The 17,129-nt window shown below is 45.5% G+C and overlaps 1 protein-coding gene across 11 annotated transcripts in view; it reads right to left on the reverse strand.

Moving 5' to 3' along the window:
• The window catches only part of LOC136651510 (poly(rC)-binding protein 3-like), a 116,461-nt gene that overhangs the window by 28,357 nt on the left and 70,975 nt on the right, over positions 1-17,129 (reverse strand). For all 11 annotated transcript variants that reach the window (XR_010794524.1, XR_010794523.1, XM_066627983.1 and 8 more), the window contains exons 5-9: positions 15,006-15,122; positions 12,366-12,497; positions 9,365-9,493; positions 7,795-7,938; positions 16-57 (exon numbers count right to left, since the gene is read on the reverse strand). Coding sequence is in view for 9 of the 11 variants with exons in the window: in XM_066627983.1 (XP_066484080.1) it covers positions 16-57; positions 7,795-7,938; positions 9,365-9,493; positions 12,366-12,497; positions 15,006-15,122 (564 nt within the window). In the remaining 2 variants the exon portion in view is untranslated. The remainder of the gene's footprint in view (positions 1-15; positions 58-7,794; positions 7,939-9,364; positions 9,494-12,365; positions 12,498-15,005; positions 15,123-17,129) is intronic.

A 17,129-nucleotide genomic window follows, 5' to 3' on the forward strand; every position in this document is an offset into this window, starting at 1 on the left:
ATGCGTTGGACTCACGTCTGGATGAGGGATGGCATACTGCCCCTGAATTGTAAATGCCTGCAAATAATAAAGACAGATTAAAGTACCTCAACAACCGTGCCTGAAAGGGAGGGGTACTTTGCCATAGTTTCAGAAAGTACCTGTGCCTCTTTTCAAATTCCTAGTACTGAGGCACACCACAGTGTTCAAAATGTTGGTTGGCAACCTTCAGTCTGGAAAGACTATGGTATAAGCCTACAGCACCCGGTATTCCCAAGCAGTCTCCCATCCAAGTACTAACCAGGCCTGACCCTGCTTAGCTTCCAAGATCAGACGAGATCAGGAATGTGATCAGCCATCATCCAAAGAGTTTGGGTTGCTCAATTTTAGGACACACCCACTGGGATTTTTTGGACATTTTCTTTGAATTGACACCTACGTCATATCCCAATTTGCTTTTGGAAATCTGCTCGGTTTCAGAAGTAGTTTGTCATGCAGTGTGCAGGGGGAGGAGATGCTGACTGAGAAACACAAATCTGAAAACCCTTTTAGATGAGCAGAATTACTTGTATGGTTCTTTGAATGCAAAGTCAGTACAGCTTGTACATAAGAACATAAGAACATAAGAACAGCCCCACTGGATCAGGCCATAGGCCCATCTAGTCCAGCTTCCTGTATCTCACAGCGGCCCACCAAATGCCCCAGGGAGCACACCAGATAACAAGAGACCTCATCCTGGTGCTCTCCCCTACATCTGGCATTCTGACTTAACCCATTCCTAAAATCAGGAGGTTGCGCATACACATCATGGCTTGTACCCCATAATGGATTTTTCCTCCAGAAACTCGTCCAATCCCCTTTTAAAGGCGTCTAGGCTAGACGCCAGCACCACATCCTGTGGCAAGGAGTTCCACAGACCGACCACGCGCTGAGTAAAGAAATATTTTCTTTTGTCTGTCCTAACCCGCCCAACACTCAATTTTAGTGGATGTCCCCTGGTTCTGGTATTATGTGAGAGTGTAAAGAGCATCTCCCTATCCACTCTGTCCATCCCCTGCATAATTTTGTATGTCTCAATCATGTCCCCCCTCAAGCGTCTCTTTTCTAGGCTGAAGAGGCCCAAACGCCGTAGCCTTTCCTCATAAGGAAGGTGCCCCAGCCCCGTAATCATCTTAGTCGCTCTCTTTTGCACCTTTTCCATTTCCACTATGTCTTTTTTGAGATGCGGCGACCAGAACTGGACACAATACTCCAGGTGTGGCCTTACCATCGATTTGTACAACGGCATTATAATACTAACCGTTTTGTTCTCAATACCCTTCCTAATGATCCCAAGCATAGAATTGGCCTTCTTCACTGCCGCCGCACATTGTGTCGACACTTTCATCGACCTGTCCACCACCACCCCAAGATCTCTCTCCTGATCTGTCACAGACAGCTCAGAACCCATCAGCCTATATCTAAAGTTTTGATTTTTTGCCCCAATGTGCATGACTTTACACTTACCGACATTGAAGCGCATCTGCCATTTTGCTGCCCATTCTGCCAGTCTGGAGAGATCCTTCTGGAGCTCCTCACAATCACTTCTGGTCTTTACCACTCGGAAAAGTTTGGTGTCGTCTGCAAACTTAGCCACTTCACTGCTCAACCCTGTCTCCAGGTCATTTATGAAGAGGTTGAAAAGCACCGGTCCCAGGACAGATCCTTGGGGCACACCGCTTTTCACCTCTCTCCATTGTGAAAATTGCCCATTGACACCCACTCTCTGCTTCCTGGCCTCCAACCAGTTCTCAATCCACGAGAGGACCTGTCCTCTAATTCCCTGACTGTGGAGTTTTTTCAGTAGCCTTTGGTGAGGGACCGTGTCAAACGCCTTCTGAAAGTCCAGATATATAATGTCCACGGGTTCTCCCGCATCCACATGCCTGTTGACCTTTTCAAAGAATTCTATAAGGTTCGTGAGGCAAGACTTACCCTTACAGAAGCCATGCTGACTCTCCCTCAGCAAGGCCTGTTTGTCTATGTGTTTTGAGATCCTATCTTTGATGAGGCATTCCACCATCTTACCCGGTATGGATGTTAGGCTGACCGGCCTATAGTTTCCCGGGTCCCCCCTCTTTCCCTTTTTAAAAATAGGCGTGACATTTGCTATCCTCCAATCTTCTGGCACTGTGGCCGTTTTGAGGGACAAGTTGCATACCTTAGTCAAGAGATCTGCAACTTCATTCTTCAATTCCTTAATAACCCTTGGGTGTATGCCATCAGGGCCCGGTGACTTATTGATCTTTAATTTATCAATGAGGTCTGAAACATCTTCTCTTTTAACCTCTATCTGACTTAACTCCTCGGTCAGGAGGGGCCATTCGGGCAGCGGTATCTGCCCGAGGTCTTCTGCCGTGAAGACAGATGCAAAGAACTCATTTAATTTCTCTGCCATCTCTAAGTCTCCTTTTATCTCCCCTTTCCCTCCCTCACCATCCAGAGGGCCAACCGCTTCTCTGGCGGGTTTCCTGCTTCTAACATATTTGAAGAAGCTTTTATTATTCCCCTTAATGTTGCTGGCCATGCGTTCCTCATAGTCTCGCTTGGCCTCCCCTATCACCTTCTTACATTTCTTTTGCCACAGTTTATGTTCCTTTTTATTCTCTTCATCAGGGCAAGACTTCCATTTACGGAAGGAAGCTTCCTTGCCCTTCACAGCCTCTCTAACTTGGCTGGTTAGCCATGCGGGCACTCTCCTGGATTTAGTGGAACCCTTCTTTCTTTGCGGTATACACCTCTGCTGGGCCTCTATTACTGTTGTTTTAAGCAGCCTCCATGCATTCTGGAGAGACTGGACTCTTTTTACCCTCCCTTTCAACCTCCTTCTAACCAGCCTCCTCATTTGAGGGAAGTCCGCCCGTCGGAAGTCAAGGGTTTTTGTTAGAGATTTGCCTGGTATTCTTCCCTCAACGTGCACGTCAAAACGGATCGCAGCATGATCACTGTTCCCCAATGGCTCAGTAACGTTTACATCTCTAACCAGGTCCTGCGTACCGCACAAAATTAAATCCAGAGTCACCTGTCCTCTGGTGGGCTCCGTGACTAGCTGATCTAAGCCACAGTCATTCAGCACGTCAAGAAATCCGGTTTCCTTATCGTGACCAGAACACAAATTGACCCAGTCAATATGAGGATAATTGAAGTCCCCCATGATTACAACCCTGTCCTTCCTTGTCACCTCCCTGATCTGTTTCCTCATTTCAAGGTCCCCATCAGATTTCTGGTCTGGAGGACGATAGCACGCCCCCAGTATTACATTGCTGCACAAGCCTGGTAATTTAACCCACAGAGATTCTACGGTGGAGTCGGACCCACCTTCAATCTCTACTTTGCTGGATTCTATCCCTTCCTTAACATAAAGGGCCACCCCACCTCCAACACGCCCCTGCCTGTCCCTCCTGTAGAGTTTATAGCCCGGGATTGCGGTATCCCACTGATTCTCCGCATTCCACCAGGTTTCCGTTATGCCCACTATGTCAATATTTTCCCTTGTCACCAGACATTTTCCCTTGTCACCAGTTGTAAACAACTCAGAGCCCAATCCTGGGTTTGGTGCACCAGCACACTGCTGGCACACACTGTCACAAACATGCTGTAAGGCACGTTTGCGGGCCCTATCGCTGGGCGAACGCTGGTGGTAGCCCAGACCTGGCCGGTACCGGGCTACCGCTGAGTAGGCACCCAACCTCTGCCACTCGGCAATCACATGGATCGCTGAGCAGTGGAGAGGTAAGTGGGGGCATGGGGGAGGCAGGAGGAGGGGAGAAGGTGGGGGGAGGCATGCTGGGGGAGGGAGCAGGGAGGGAGGGAGGCAGGACTGGTGGAGTGACGCTCCACTGGATCCAGAGCTTCCATGTTTGGCTCACCGCCCTGCACAGGGGCTCTTGATTCACCACCGACCTTTTCGTTGATGGTGAATCGAGTAGCCCCATTGCGCGGCTACTCTCTTTACCCAGCGGAAGGGGACGAAAGTTCCCTTCTTCCGAGGAGCTGCCACCAGCTGCCCGAAGCGTGCAGGATATGGCAGCAGTCATTTTCGGTGCTGCCACAGCCGTGCACCCCAGGCAGCTCAGGATTGGGCTGCCCGGCTACAATCCTATTCACATTTTCCAGGGAGTGAACCCCATTGAAAATAATGGGACTTACTTCTGAGTTGGCATGCATAGGATTAGGCTCTCAGCCATTAAGCATTTCAGTAACCAAAGTTCATCAAATACATTGTACTGCTTTAATTACTTTCCAAAACTCTTTGTCAGATAGACATTTTGCAAAGTAATTTCATCAGCTGTTTCTGAATTTTTTATGAATGCAGAATGTTAGATGAAAGTTTCTCCTTCTGTTTCTTTTCTTTCTTAATCTATCCCATAACTGCTTTATGTTAGGGAGGAAGAAGAATAAATAAAAAATGGTCCTAATTGTTTTCTAATCTTAAACATTTAAGCACAGGATGATTTAAAGAAACATAAAAACGTACAGCTCACTTATGGTAGTGGATCTAGCAATCTGCTGCCATAAGTCACCTTGCAATGGCACAAACAATGCGCTGCCATCACACACTATGGAGCCACCAGATATGGCCGGAGGCTCGGTGCACACATCAGAACCACCCAGATGCTCCAGGTGGCAGAGAGGGAGGTTTGTAGGCAGTTTAAGGGGAGTGGATTCAAGGGTGGGAAAGGAGTGATCTTGGTGGCAGTAACACATACAAGATCCTGTCCCCTTTTCCTGACCCAGCAAACTAGCTGGCATGTGTCCAAAGAGTCCAATTGGTGTTGAAGCGGACTACTGGGAAGTAAGTACAAAATAATTTTACTCACCTCTCATGGACTGTCTGATCACCCCCCCCCCCACCACCACCACCACACAGCACACAGTATGTGCTCCATCAGTGGCATAGCATGCTATAGGCTGGTGGGGAATAGGATTGGGCTGCTAGACTTGTAGAGTGGAAAGGGATCTAAAAGATCATTGAGTCCAATACCCTGTCAGTGAAGGCAGTTCACAGCTACAACATCCCCAGTAGATGACTATTCAGCCTCTGTTTAAAGAATTCTATTGCTGAGGAGTCTACCACCTTCCAAGACAGACTCTTCCACTGCCAAACAGTTGGTACAATCAGGAAGTTCTTTCTAACGTTTAATCAAGAACTCCCTTGTTCTTTAATCAAGAACAAACCCATTTGTCCTGGTTCGACCCTCCAAAGCAAATGAGCTGCCGTCACACACAAATCTGCCCCATCTTTCACTTGACAGCCACTTAGATATGATGATGATGATGATGATGATGATGATGATGATGATGATGATGAAAAATATGCACAGTCTGCCAGATGTAGGCTGGATTTGGTTGGTTGAATATTGAGGAGGAGTTATTTATTATTATTACTATTATTATTAAATCGATATTTATAGATAGTCATGTTACCTCTTAACCTTTTCTTCTCGAAATGAAGCATAGGCTTAAGTCAGCCTCCGCAGGCCGGCACTTCTCAGAGCGCCAGCCTGGCTTCCTTTCAAGGAGGAGCAAGCGTGCCTTATGGCATTCCCAGGTCAGGACTGCACCCTAAACCAGATTAGAATGCCTAATGGAATTAGAACACATGGAATGGTTATAACAAATTAATCTTTTTCACATAAAATGGATCTAATGGTCTGTCCCTTTTGCATAAGCATTTCTGCATGAAGGCCATAGTTCATACTGAAGGTTCTGCACATGAGTGTTGACTGTAAGTCCCTAGATGCTAATCACTTAGGTGAAGGAGTTAAGAAGACCAAAATTTGGACACAGCATTGTTAAGGAGCAACAAAGAGTGCTTGGATCATGTGCCTTGAGTTTTTGTGTGACAAGGTGATCCCTGAAGCTGCTCTCATTATACAACTGAAGACCGATATTACAAAGTACAGGGGGCTCCCAGTATCTGCAGGTCCTGTATCCATGGTTTCACTTATCTGCAGATCGGGTTTGTGGGTCTCACTGAGGACTTCCCCAGGTCTCCTAATGCCTTATAAGACATTAAAAACCAGAAGTCATGGTTTTTTGCCTCTAATCATTCTGCGCCTGGTAGAGGCTGCAGGCAGATGAGCACAGCCTCTGCTGGGCTCAGAAGACCCTTCGGAGGCAAGGAGACCAGAGCTTTCCTCACCTCCAGAGAGTGGGGGGGGCACTCCCTGGTATTCATGTTGTCACTTAACCACAGAGGGTTTGGAAATGGAACCCCCACAGATACTGGGGCATGAGTATTTTTTATTTACAGTCGATGTTTTCTTTTACTTGATTGACCTTGGAAAGAACACAGAGCCCAATCCTGTGGTCCACAGCACGGCTCCGTGCCGCAGACCATAGTCGCAAAAGTGCCGTAAGGCACGTTTGCGGGGCTCACTGCTGGGCTCCCGCCGGTGGTATTGGGCTAGCGCCGGGCAGTGGCCCAGGTTCCGCAGCTCTGGTGGGCAGTGGCCTAGGTTCCAGGTCTCCTGGACCACCGGGTTGCGGAACAGGAAGCGGGGACGTGGACGGGGGCGTGGGGGAGGTGTTCCTGGAAGGGGGGAGGCTGGCAGGGCAGGCAGGAGGCGTGCCAGGGTACAGGCGGGAGGCGTGTTGGGGGGAGGGAGAGCTGTGATCCGCAGGATCCAGGGCGCTCGTGCAGGGTTGCGCGCCCTACACAAGCGCCTTTAGTTTAGTGCCGACCTTTTGGTTGGCGCTAAAGAGAGTAGCTCCATTGCAGGGCTGCTTCCCTTACTCGGTCCCCTTCTCCCGAGGTGCCTCCCATGTTAGTGCAGGAGGCGCCAAGCCTGGGTGCTGCGGGCAGCTCAGGTTTGGGCTGACAGGCTATAATAGGAAAATAGTTCAAAATAATGCCTTAATCAAAAAGAGAAGTGGTTTTAATTATATTGCCATCGAAATCTAATATTCTCAACTTAATATTGCTATCACATTTGCCATACGGACCACAGTAACAGAATCAATAGTGACCAATTATAGCTAATACGATTTGTTAAATCTACAGGAAAGGAAATAAATTTATTATACAGAGGTAGTCAAATCTGACTGAACACAAAGAGGCCAAAGTAATCAAACCAGAACTAAACATACAGTGCTGTTCAAAAAGTTGTGGGCATCCACAAATTGTTTTAAACAGACTGAAAATTTTGATTCATTAAACAATTCTAAGCCTAAATTAAACAAATATTCAAATATATGTCAAGGGGTTGTCAATGTCAAGGCCCATCTTACACTGCAAATTTGCAGATACTATTACAGGGCACCAAATCACCTGTTTTTTAATTGTAGTAATTGTAGTAGCCTCAGCATCATCAAGCATGTATTTCGACCTCTGTGGAATTTCATATTGCTCTCCATATGACTCTTTCAAATTCATTTTGGCCAAAAAAATGATCTCATTCATTTGGAAACAGAAACATCCCATTTTCTTAAACATTTAAAGCAAGATTCCATGCCTGGAAATACTGATGAGTGAATCACTTAAAATGCTGATTATTTGAACGGGTGATGTGACCCACTGCTAAACAGTATGATACGTGTTCCAGGCTGATTCCTTACCAGTCTGGAGGTGGTGGTGGTGGGGAGAGATTGTGGTAAAAAGTGCTTAATGGGAAGAATGCTAATGGACTGGGGGTGATGTATGGTGGGGGAAAGGATGGCTCAGGTTGAATTTGGGATAAGCAACTACAAAATTGCATATTTACTACATCAGTAGTATCAAAAAAACAATCAATACTATACCAGTCAGACAAGAAGTAAAAGATGAAAACTAACAGGCGCTGGCTGAGGTTGGGCCAAGACGGTGTGGTTTCCAGCTGAAGCCAAAATGGTGTCTGCTCTTACCTGGCCACCTGCAAAAATGATAGGTGCAGAGGCCGGTTTGGGGCGGTAAGGAATGGTGGCACCTTTTGGTGGAGACTGAGGACAAAGACATAAAGGAGTGAGAAAGAGGAAGTAAATAGCTAATATATGTCAAATGCTGTCACTTGCAAATTATCATGATGGTACTGACAAACCCAAAGTATCACAGTGCAATGCTATAGGCAGTGTTTTTAACAATGGCATTTAGGTTTTCATTTATGCATGATGCTTTTAACCTTCTATAGTATTTTCAGGATGCTATAATTAAGGTTTGATTCAAACCTGTTCTCACTGTTCACAACTTACATATGGGAGGGCATTAGTAACAAGCCAAAGAGGCACTAGCCCTCTCCACTTCATATGGACATGTATACTCATGTGTACACAATGAGTAGAACCCATTCATCCTTCTTCACAAATTAGACTTACCCATATACAAACGTACATGTGTACACCTCGGTTCACTGAAAATATGGAAGAGTTAGGTAATGCTCAAACCTGAAGCTCTCTTCCAAGTACCACCAGGTATAGGTGGTGTATTCTCTATGTATGAAGAGGTTCTAAAAATTGCTGGAGAAGTATACTAGAAACTACTTTTTAACAATGAAACACAATTCTAAAGAACAGGACTGAAAAGCAGGAAAATGCCATGATTTCTTAATAAGTCACAATTAGTGACCCTCTTGCAATTTCATTTCAGAAATACGAGTCACTTACTCTAGTTTGAAGCATATCTCTTTCTAGTAGAGATACTTTCTAGTATCACTGGTAGCAAGATGAGCTACTAAATGCTGAGACAAAGATGGAACAAAGTTTAATGGTCCATCCTATGCAGAATTCTGTTTCTTAAAGTTTAGGCTCAAAGTTTAAGGCAATGATAGAATATCCACTCTTTATCACTAACATATACCCTCTGGGAATTTACATATTAGGGTCTACCTCACTGTCTGTATATCCTGACCATCTTAGTTATAGCCACTAACTGGGGGCAGATAGGAGGCAAGTGAATATGGTGGCAATTGTGCATACCAGTTCTTATCCCCTCCATTTCAAACCTTCCCACCCCTTTCCTTTCATTGGACATATGCCACCAAAATAGATGATGTATGTCTGAGGAGACCCATTGCCACTTGGGCAGCCTCCTAAGAAGTAACTAGAAAATGTTTTCACTTACCTTCTGCAGGCAATTCAAGTGCCCCCCCACGATGCAGCATGTGCCTTTTTGGCAGGCACATGTGCACTAGTGGTGGTGGTGGGGGGATAGGATTGGGTCCTTGGGTCACTGAACTTAACAACTGTCAAAGGGATGGGCACGTCAGTGCACTAATGGATATGTCCACATATTGTGGACACATAGGTGCCACATATTTTTCCTCTGAAAATCTGAGTCTTCTCCATCACAGTTACTGGGATTTCAAGGAGAACGTGTAAGAATAACCCCGATCATCACCAAATCACTTAGTGCTAGGGAATGACATCTTACCTCAAGCATAACCACACAGATTTGCTTTACACACTGAATAATGGCATCCGGAGTACCCGATATGGTTACAGCACGTTCTGTGGAGTTTGGTAACATATCCCCTGCCACTTGTACTTGGGCCCCTGTGGACTTAAACAGAAACAGAGGTGTTACAAGAAATACATCCATCATGCAAATAGTTCATTCACCATGAAGACATAAGAACAAAATCACACTCCCATGATAATAAAGCAGCATTCTCCCCAGAAGTCATGCTGGTTAATAATAAGCCGTAATGGCTGTTTAAATTGCAGAGCAAACTTCTGCAAAAGGCCCATCAAATAGAGCTATCCTGTCTGATAAAGTCTCCCACATCCAAACCCAACTTTCTGTCCATTTAACCACACTGCTCTGATCAATGTAAAACTAAGAAACAAACAGCACAAACCTATGCATGCCTACTCAGAAATAAGTGCCATTGAACTAAATGGGACTTACTCCCAAGAAACTGTGTATAGGATTGTAGGCAAAATTTGTTCAACAGCCCCACTAACACATTGCACTAGCTGATGACTGCAGATGCTATAAGATGATCTGCGAGTCCTGAATCTTTAATGCAATTTATTGCAGCTTCAGTGTTCACGGTAGCAAGAAGACTAATGAAGACTAATGTCTTAATAAAGACATTTTAAAAAAGAATTAATGCAGTCATTAAAAATAACTGCTAGTGTCTGAAAAAATTCAGCTTTGCAAATGGACACCAGTTCTTGTTGGATGATTCTTTAGGATTTGATGCATGCCTTCCCTCATATGCTATAAATGAGAGTTGAGACTGCAGGTCATAACTGTGTATTGCAACCGAGAAGAATGGTGACTAAAAAGGTTATTATTATTAACAGTATTTATATACCGCTTTTCAACTAAAAGTTCACAAAGCGGTTTACAGAGAAAAATCAAATAACTAAATGGCTCCCTGTCCCAAAAGGGCTCACAATCTAAAAAGATGCCAAGGAATACCAGCAGACAGCCACTAGAACAGACAGTGCTGGGGTGAGGTGGGCCAGTTACTCTCCCCCTGCTAAAAAGAGGAGCACCCACTTGAAAAAGTGCCTCTTAGACTAAGGGCGCAATCCTAACCCACTTTCCAGCACTGACATAAGGGCAATGCAGCTCTGAGGTAAGGGAACAAACATTACTTTGAGGAGGGCTCTGTGAGTGCCACCCAACTGCAGGATTCAGCACATGTCCCATTGGCACTACTATGCCAGTGCTGAAAAGTTGGTTAGGATTTGGACCTTCATGTAATATTGTATGGTTCAATTTATTTCTAAAGTGTCATCAGTGCACAAGTCTTAAGATCAAAGTTTTCCAGGGAATGCCTTCTTCCACACAAATCTGCCCATCCTAGGTGAGATTTTAGGGAGGCTCTTTTGCAGGTTCCATGTTCTTCAGAGGTGTGTTTAGCAGTAAACCAAGCCATTCCAGTGGAAGAACTCCCTGCGTGGTGAAGTACAGCAACCCCCCTCCTTATCAGCATTTCATGATTGCTAACTGGGGAAAGAGGCACCTTTCAAAGTGTTGTCCTGTGACTTTTAGCAGGATTTTTCTAGCTGCCCTGCTCCCAGATTTCATTATCCGCAGAATTCTATATCTCGGGGGGTGGTGGTAGTGGTCCTGGAATGGATCGCCTGCGGATATCAAGGGATATCACTGCACATTCCTTATTTTGTGGTTTGCAAAATGCATATTTCTTGCTTAGTCTTATGCTCTCGGAACTGATCCACAGCCCAAACCAACCTAAACTGACCTCCACTGATGCAGGTGCGCCAAGGAGGCTAGCACTGCATCCTATGATGGGAGGGAGTTGGATAGGTCTCCTTGGGGTAAGTGAACTTTTGTTCACTTGTCCTAGGGAAAGCTCCCATAGTCCCTCTGGGACTCCTCAGTCCTCTGTGTGCTATTTTGCTTGTGTAGGACTGAGGTATGTAAAGATGGCGGAGACGGAAAGCTGAAATTCAGCTGCACGCTCAAGCAGCGGAACCCACCTGCTCCTTTCCTTGTTCCACCTCCTTCCCATACCCACCAAGAAACTCTTCTGTCCCTTGCCTTCCTGCCCCTGTTCCTCCCACTGCCACCACCACCTTACCTTTCGTGGCAGATGGTCACGCAGCCGCCAGCAACTGCACTGGCTGGTAGCACTGGGGCATGCAACTCCTGGCAGGATCCAGGCACTTCCCCCTAGATCTTGCTGGCCCCCCTGATAGGACCTGCCAGCTGAGAATTTAAGTAGGATTGGGCTGCCAGCTATTTAAAGGATAATTTAGTTTTTAACTAAGTTTCCATTCAATAGACAAAGGAGTCCCTCTCAAAGCTGTATTTATTTTCCAGCAGATTTTATCTAACCCCTCTGTTTAAAATTTTGACTTACAATTTGGTGTCCTGTCCAGCGAAACCAATGGTTTTAAAACTATGTTGCAGGGAAATCTGGGTTCCTTGCAACATTATCTAAGATGATCAGACATGGAAGGCAAACTTCACAGAGAGAGAAGTCCACCCATGCTGGGTATTTTTCAGAGCACAGACTCTGTTCACACAGGGCACCAGTGAGGCCTGGCAAGCCTGACCAGCACCCTTAGTGAATGGATTGGACATCCTTGAATATACTCCACAATCCCCTGCAACACACAGGTTCTATGGCAGATGTACAGGGTTCTCTGAGGAGAAGAGCCAGGGTGGTGTAGTGGTTTGGGAGGTGGACTTAGACCTGGATGATCCAGGTTCAAATCCCCCCTCAGCCACAATGCTTCCTGGGTGACCTTGGGCCAGTCACTTTCTCTCAGCCTCACCTTCCTCACAGGGTTGTTGTGAGGACAAGAAAGAGGGGAGGAGCAGCTGTGTAAACCGCCCTGAGCTCTTTGGAGGAAGGGCGGTATAAAAATGTGAAAAATAAATAAAATAAAATAAATAAGGCAGAAACCACTTTGCACAGGAAAACAATCCAAATGCTGGAATGCTGGCTTACCTCCCTGATCTCCTTGATTTTGGATCCTCCTTTGCCTATCAGGGATCCGCACTGGCTTGCTGGCACCACAAGTCGGAGCGTTACAGGCGGTTTGCTTGTAACTGTACTGTTTGTCATTGAAGCGTTGATATCCTGTAACAACATCATTAACAATCAGGCAAAGATTTATTATTTCCTTGAAATTTAAAGCGGATCACTCAAACTGGTTTAAAAAAAAGAATAACTTGCCTATGAACAGTTCAAATTCTTGAAGAAAGAAGAAAACAAAAAAATTGAGTTTTACCACCAATACAGCAAAATGTCTATAATATAGATGCCCTATCGTTCATTCACTTTAGCAAATATAACAATTAGACTCATTTATGCTATAGTGAATGAATGATAGGGCACAACTCTTGTGCAATAGCATCGTTTAGGAATACTCTTCTAGCTAGGCTCAAGTAAAACCATTTTTTGGCATAAAGCTCTCTTCCTAAACTCACAATCATAGTATGCTGAGTTTGCAAATATCAAAGCATAGTGAGAAAAGAAATTGAAAAATTGAGTAGCAACTTGCTATGTTTGACGCTGGTTAAAAAATATAGTAGACTTTAGGCAATGTAAATAAAAACTTTTTGAAAACATACTAAGTTATCAATATTATGAAAAATAAACCAAATCTAATTGGCCTGCCCTGACTTGTTGTCTTCTTACCTTGTTATTCAGCCTTCAGCCTGGCTTTTATATGGCTTGTGCCTGGCCCAGTCCCTGCAGCCCTCCTGAGCAGCGCGATCCTGGGGATCATGTCGATGCCTTCCCCCTGCCAGGACTTACAGTGGTGCAAACTCTCAAAGAGAGTTTGAAAACCACTGGGCTAAAGGCTTGCTGGAAGCCTTACAGACTCTCTTGGCTCTCAGATGTCAGCAGAGCTCTTTCTTGGTGGTCTCCTGGCTCAGCCTTTTTCATCTCATGGCACACTGCACTGAGTGCAGGGGCTCACATCCCCCAGTGTCTCTACTAACAAACTCCTGCAGCACACCTGCATACCATCCATGGCACACACAGTGGTTGAAAATGGCTGGTCTGGTCCCTCACACTCAGATCTGCTTTCTCCAGCCCCAACTCTGCCTATTTTGGGTGATGACTTGGCACCTGATGACCTGCAGCAGGCCCTGGCTAACACTTGGCAAAAGGTCCTAGAAAAGGTCCACAGGGGCATGCCTGGTTTGAAAAACCCTCTGCCCTCTCTTCACCCCCACCAACCTCCCCCTTCCCTGGAATGCCTCCTCCCCGCCCCCTTCCCCGCCCCTGCCTACCATTCCGCAGCTTGGTGGTCTGGGAGACTGCCGAGCCGTGGGAGCTGGGCAACCGCCCGGCGCTAGCCCAGCACTGGCCGGCACAGTGGGTCACAGCACTGGTCACAGTGGGTCACAGTGAATCACAGCACTGGCCAGCACAGCGCTGGGCTAGCACGGGCGGGAGCCTGGCGGTGAGCCCCACGAACGTGCCTTATGGCACGTTTGCGACTGTGCTCGGTGGCACGGAGCCATGCCGCTGAGCACAGGATTGGGCTCTCAGGCTCCTAAGAAAAAAGCCAATGCCATTGTGTGAAAGGTCAATTCAACTAATCCTGTGCATTCATGTTTTCTATGGAGAGGGATGTACGGGAATCTGTTACAGTATGTGCCCCATACAGTAATGGTGGCTGGATAAGGCAGGCCTACCAGACTGCTGATGTTTGTGCTAAATGTAAGCATACCTGTCAGACAATGGGACAAGGGCCAATCAGGGCAAGATGCTGGGTCATTGCACAGAACAAGGAGAGATGGGAAAAGCTGATGCAATCCCTGCACAGGATGATGCAATGACATTCCTCAGTGATGAGGTCATGGTGTTTCCCATTGGCTGACAGGAGTATAAATGTCCAACAAGCACACTCCACAGATGTGGGTTGTAGGGGGTGAATTGCTGCACGAATCTCTGCTGGACTGATATCTGATTTGCTGACTACTTGGACTGTTTGCTGAACTGCCTTTGCTTGCCGATTTCTGGAACCGCCTTCTACTTGTAAATACTGCCTGGTGCTGGGACTTCCCTGGGTCTTGCCTCCTTTTTTGGCATTCTTGCCTGTGCTCTGAGCACCATATGCTGCAGCTGCAGGTTTGCAGTTCTGCTATCTCTTTGTTTTGCCCATTATCTCTAACAGAATCCCCTGAAAAATTCCTTGACAACTAGCCTTGTCAAAACTCTTTTTGCTCTCCCCTGAATTTTCTCAGCTGTTTGTTTGGAGCAAAATCCTACACATTCACCCTTAACATTTCACTTATGGCAATTGGCAATTCTATAAACAAAATTCTCTCCATCGTGAGCTAATCTCATGGTCATCAGATTAGAATTCAAATCCAAAATAGGGCCGGAATTACCAAAGTTTTGTTTCTGTCTCCACCATTAGTACACATTAAGGACCTGATTTTCCATAAGAACATATCGACGTACTTATCTGGCTCACTATTTCTCTCATCTTCATTTTTTATTTCTAAAAATAAAGTAACGTCAGCATTTAATTTACTGGCAATGAAACATTCTGTATTATGTTAGAGCAAGCATTTGGAAATACAAATAATATTGTAGCATAGCTTGAAATAGTTTCAATTTACTTACTTCTTCAAATTTTAGTGCAATCATAGAAAAAGCCTTAAAAATGGCATCTGTTGGGCCTGTTATTGTCACAATTCTTTCCGGGCAGGAACCTTCTGAGATGTTGATTCGAGCACCACTCTAGAAGAAGAACACTTTTTTTTAGAAAAACCTGTTTGCCTTCTTTCTGCAAAGAGTCTACCAGACCCGTATTCTACCCAAGGTGCGTTTTGTGCAACACTGTCAATAGTGCATTTTGGCAGCAGTTTCAGGGGACCTCCAGGATGAGGTAAATGCCTGCAGAAAAGATTCAGTGTGTTTCCATAAACAGGTGTGTGTCACTTAACAACAGGGAAGATCATATACATTGTTATGCAGTTAGGTTGTTAAGCGAACATTCAGCCCAATCTAGTACCTTTGTTATGTAAACAGACACTCCCTGCCAGACACTAGCTGGCTGCAGAGGCTACTGGAGATAGATTGTCTCTTCTTCACATTAAGAGACTCTTTGTTGTGTAAACAGACACTTTGCTGCAGGCTGTGGGAGACCTGACTGCCTTATTAAGAGCCTCTTTGTTGTGCTTTGAACACTGTCATATATGCTGTCTGTTGTTAAGAGGAAGGTTGTTAAGCATGCACACCTGCACCTGAAACAGCAGCATTGCGATAGAGCATTACGTACATTTTTTTTTAGTACCATCCATGGTGCTAACTTATAGATCAATGGTTCCCAAACTTATGGACACTGTCTGTCAAAAAAGTGATCCCCGTTTGAACCAGAGCTTACTGTCCCCCTCTGCGCCGCAGGTATTCTCAGAAGATCTGGGCACCGGGACACTTTGGGCAGTCGTGTCTGTTGCCTGGCATCCCAGAAGACTGTGTAACAGGATATGGGCAGACATGACTGCCCAGAACATCCCGGTGCCCAGATCTACTGAAAATACATGTGGCGCAGAGGCGGAATTGTAAGCTCCGCTCACGGAGTGGAGGGCTTTCCCCAAACCTTGGATCTAGCCTCTGGACCAGGGTTTGAAAAGTCCTGATCCTTATGTAAATCATATTGAAAAACTGGCCTAATGCAAGAAAATCCCCCCCCCCCAAATAATTTTTTATAGCTCTTCCAGATCTTGCAGAAAGGGGTGCCTCTTTGGCTTCTGAATACCCTGTGAACATTAGCTCACACTGTGGTTACTGAGGGACCACCTATTCCTTCAGTAACACTAGTCTCAGGGAGGAGGTGCCTCTTTGACTTCTGAATACCCTATACACCAGGGGTGCTCAAACTTTCAACTTTAGGGATGTTGGACCTTTAACAAGTGTATAGAAGAGAGAATTTCAGCAGATGCAACTTGTCATCCCACAGATGACAAGCTGCACCTGCTGAAATTCTCTCTTCTATACACTTGTTAAAGGTCCAGCATCCCTAAAGTTGAAAGTTTGAGCACCCCTGCTATACACAGATTGAGAAGGAAAAAAACCCTCATATTTCACATTGAGCTGCCTGCTGCAACAGGCACCTCATCTGCTTTGCAGCCTCAGAACAGAAACAGCAAAGAACCTTTCATCACTGTGTCACTTGCTGGAAAGACAAGTCTTCAGTAAGACAAACCTTGAGATAACCCCCCTACTCTGAGAAACCTGTGCATTACTGGAAACATAAGTTTTCAATTAAAAAATGAATTGGGCTACAATCCTATGCATATTTGCATGGGAGTAAATCCCAGTCAACTCAATAGGACTTACTTTTGAGTAGGCATGCCCAGGATGGTACTGTCAATTTAGCAGTGTTTAGAAGGAAGGCAGCCTGAAACTTTGAATAGCCTTTTTTTTTTCCTTACTGAATGACAGCAGAGGTGGGAATCTCCAGCTGACTGACTTAAACTGATGCCTGAAACTTCAGCTGTATCAAGATTATGTTCCACAGAATGACATATGAATAAAAACCAGCAGAAACCCTTCCCCCCATTGTGAGGAAGTTATGAAAAGTGATTGTACAGTGAGAAATATTCGAAGTATGCATATGGTTCCGATTAGTGCATCACTGTGTTAGCGCATCACTGTGTTCCACAGCTGATTTCCTGTAACTGAAGGTTTGCAAACCAAGTGGATTCCAAAGTTTAGTCCCTCAACATAAACAAAATGCCACTT

This window comes from Tiliqua scincoides, chromosome 5 (assembly GCF_035046505.1).
Source record: "Tiliqua scincoides isolate rTilSci1 chromosome 5, rTilSci1.hap2, whole genome shotgun sequence".
Lineage (NCBI taxonomy): Eukaryota > Metazoa > Chordata > Lepidosauria > Squamata > Scincidae > Tiliqua > Tiliqua scincoides.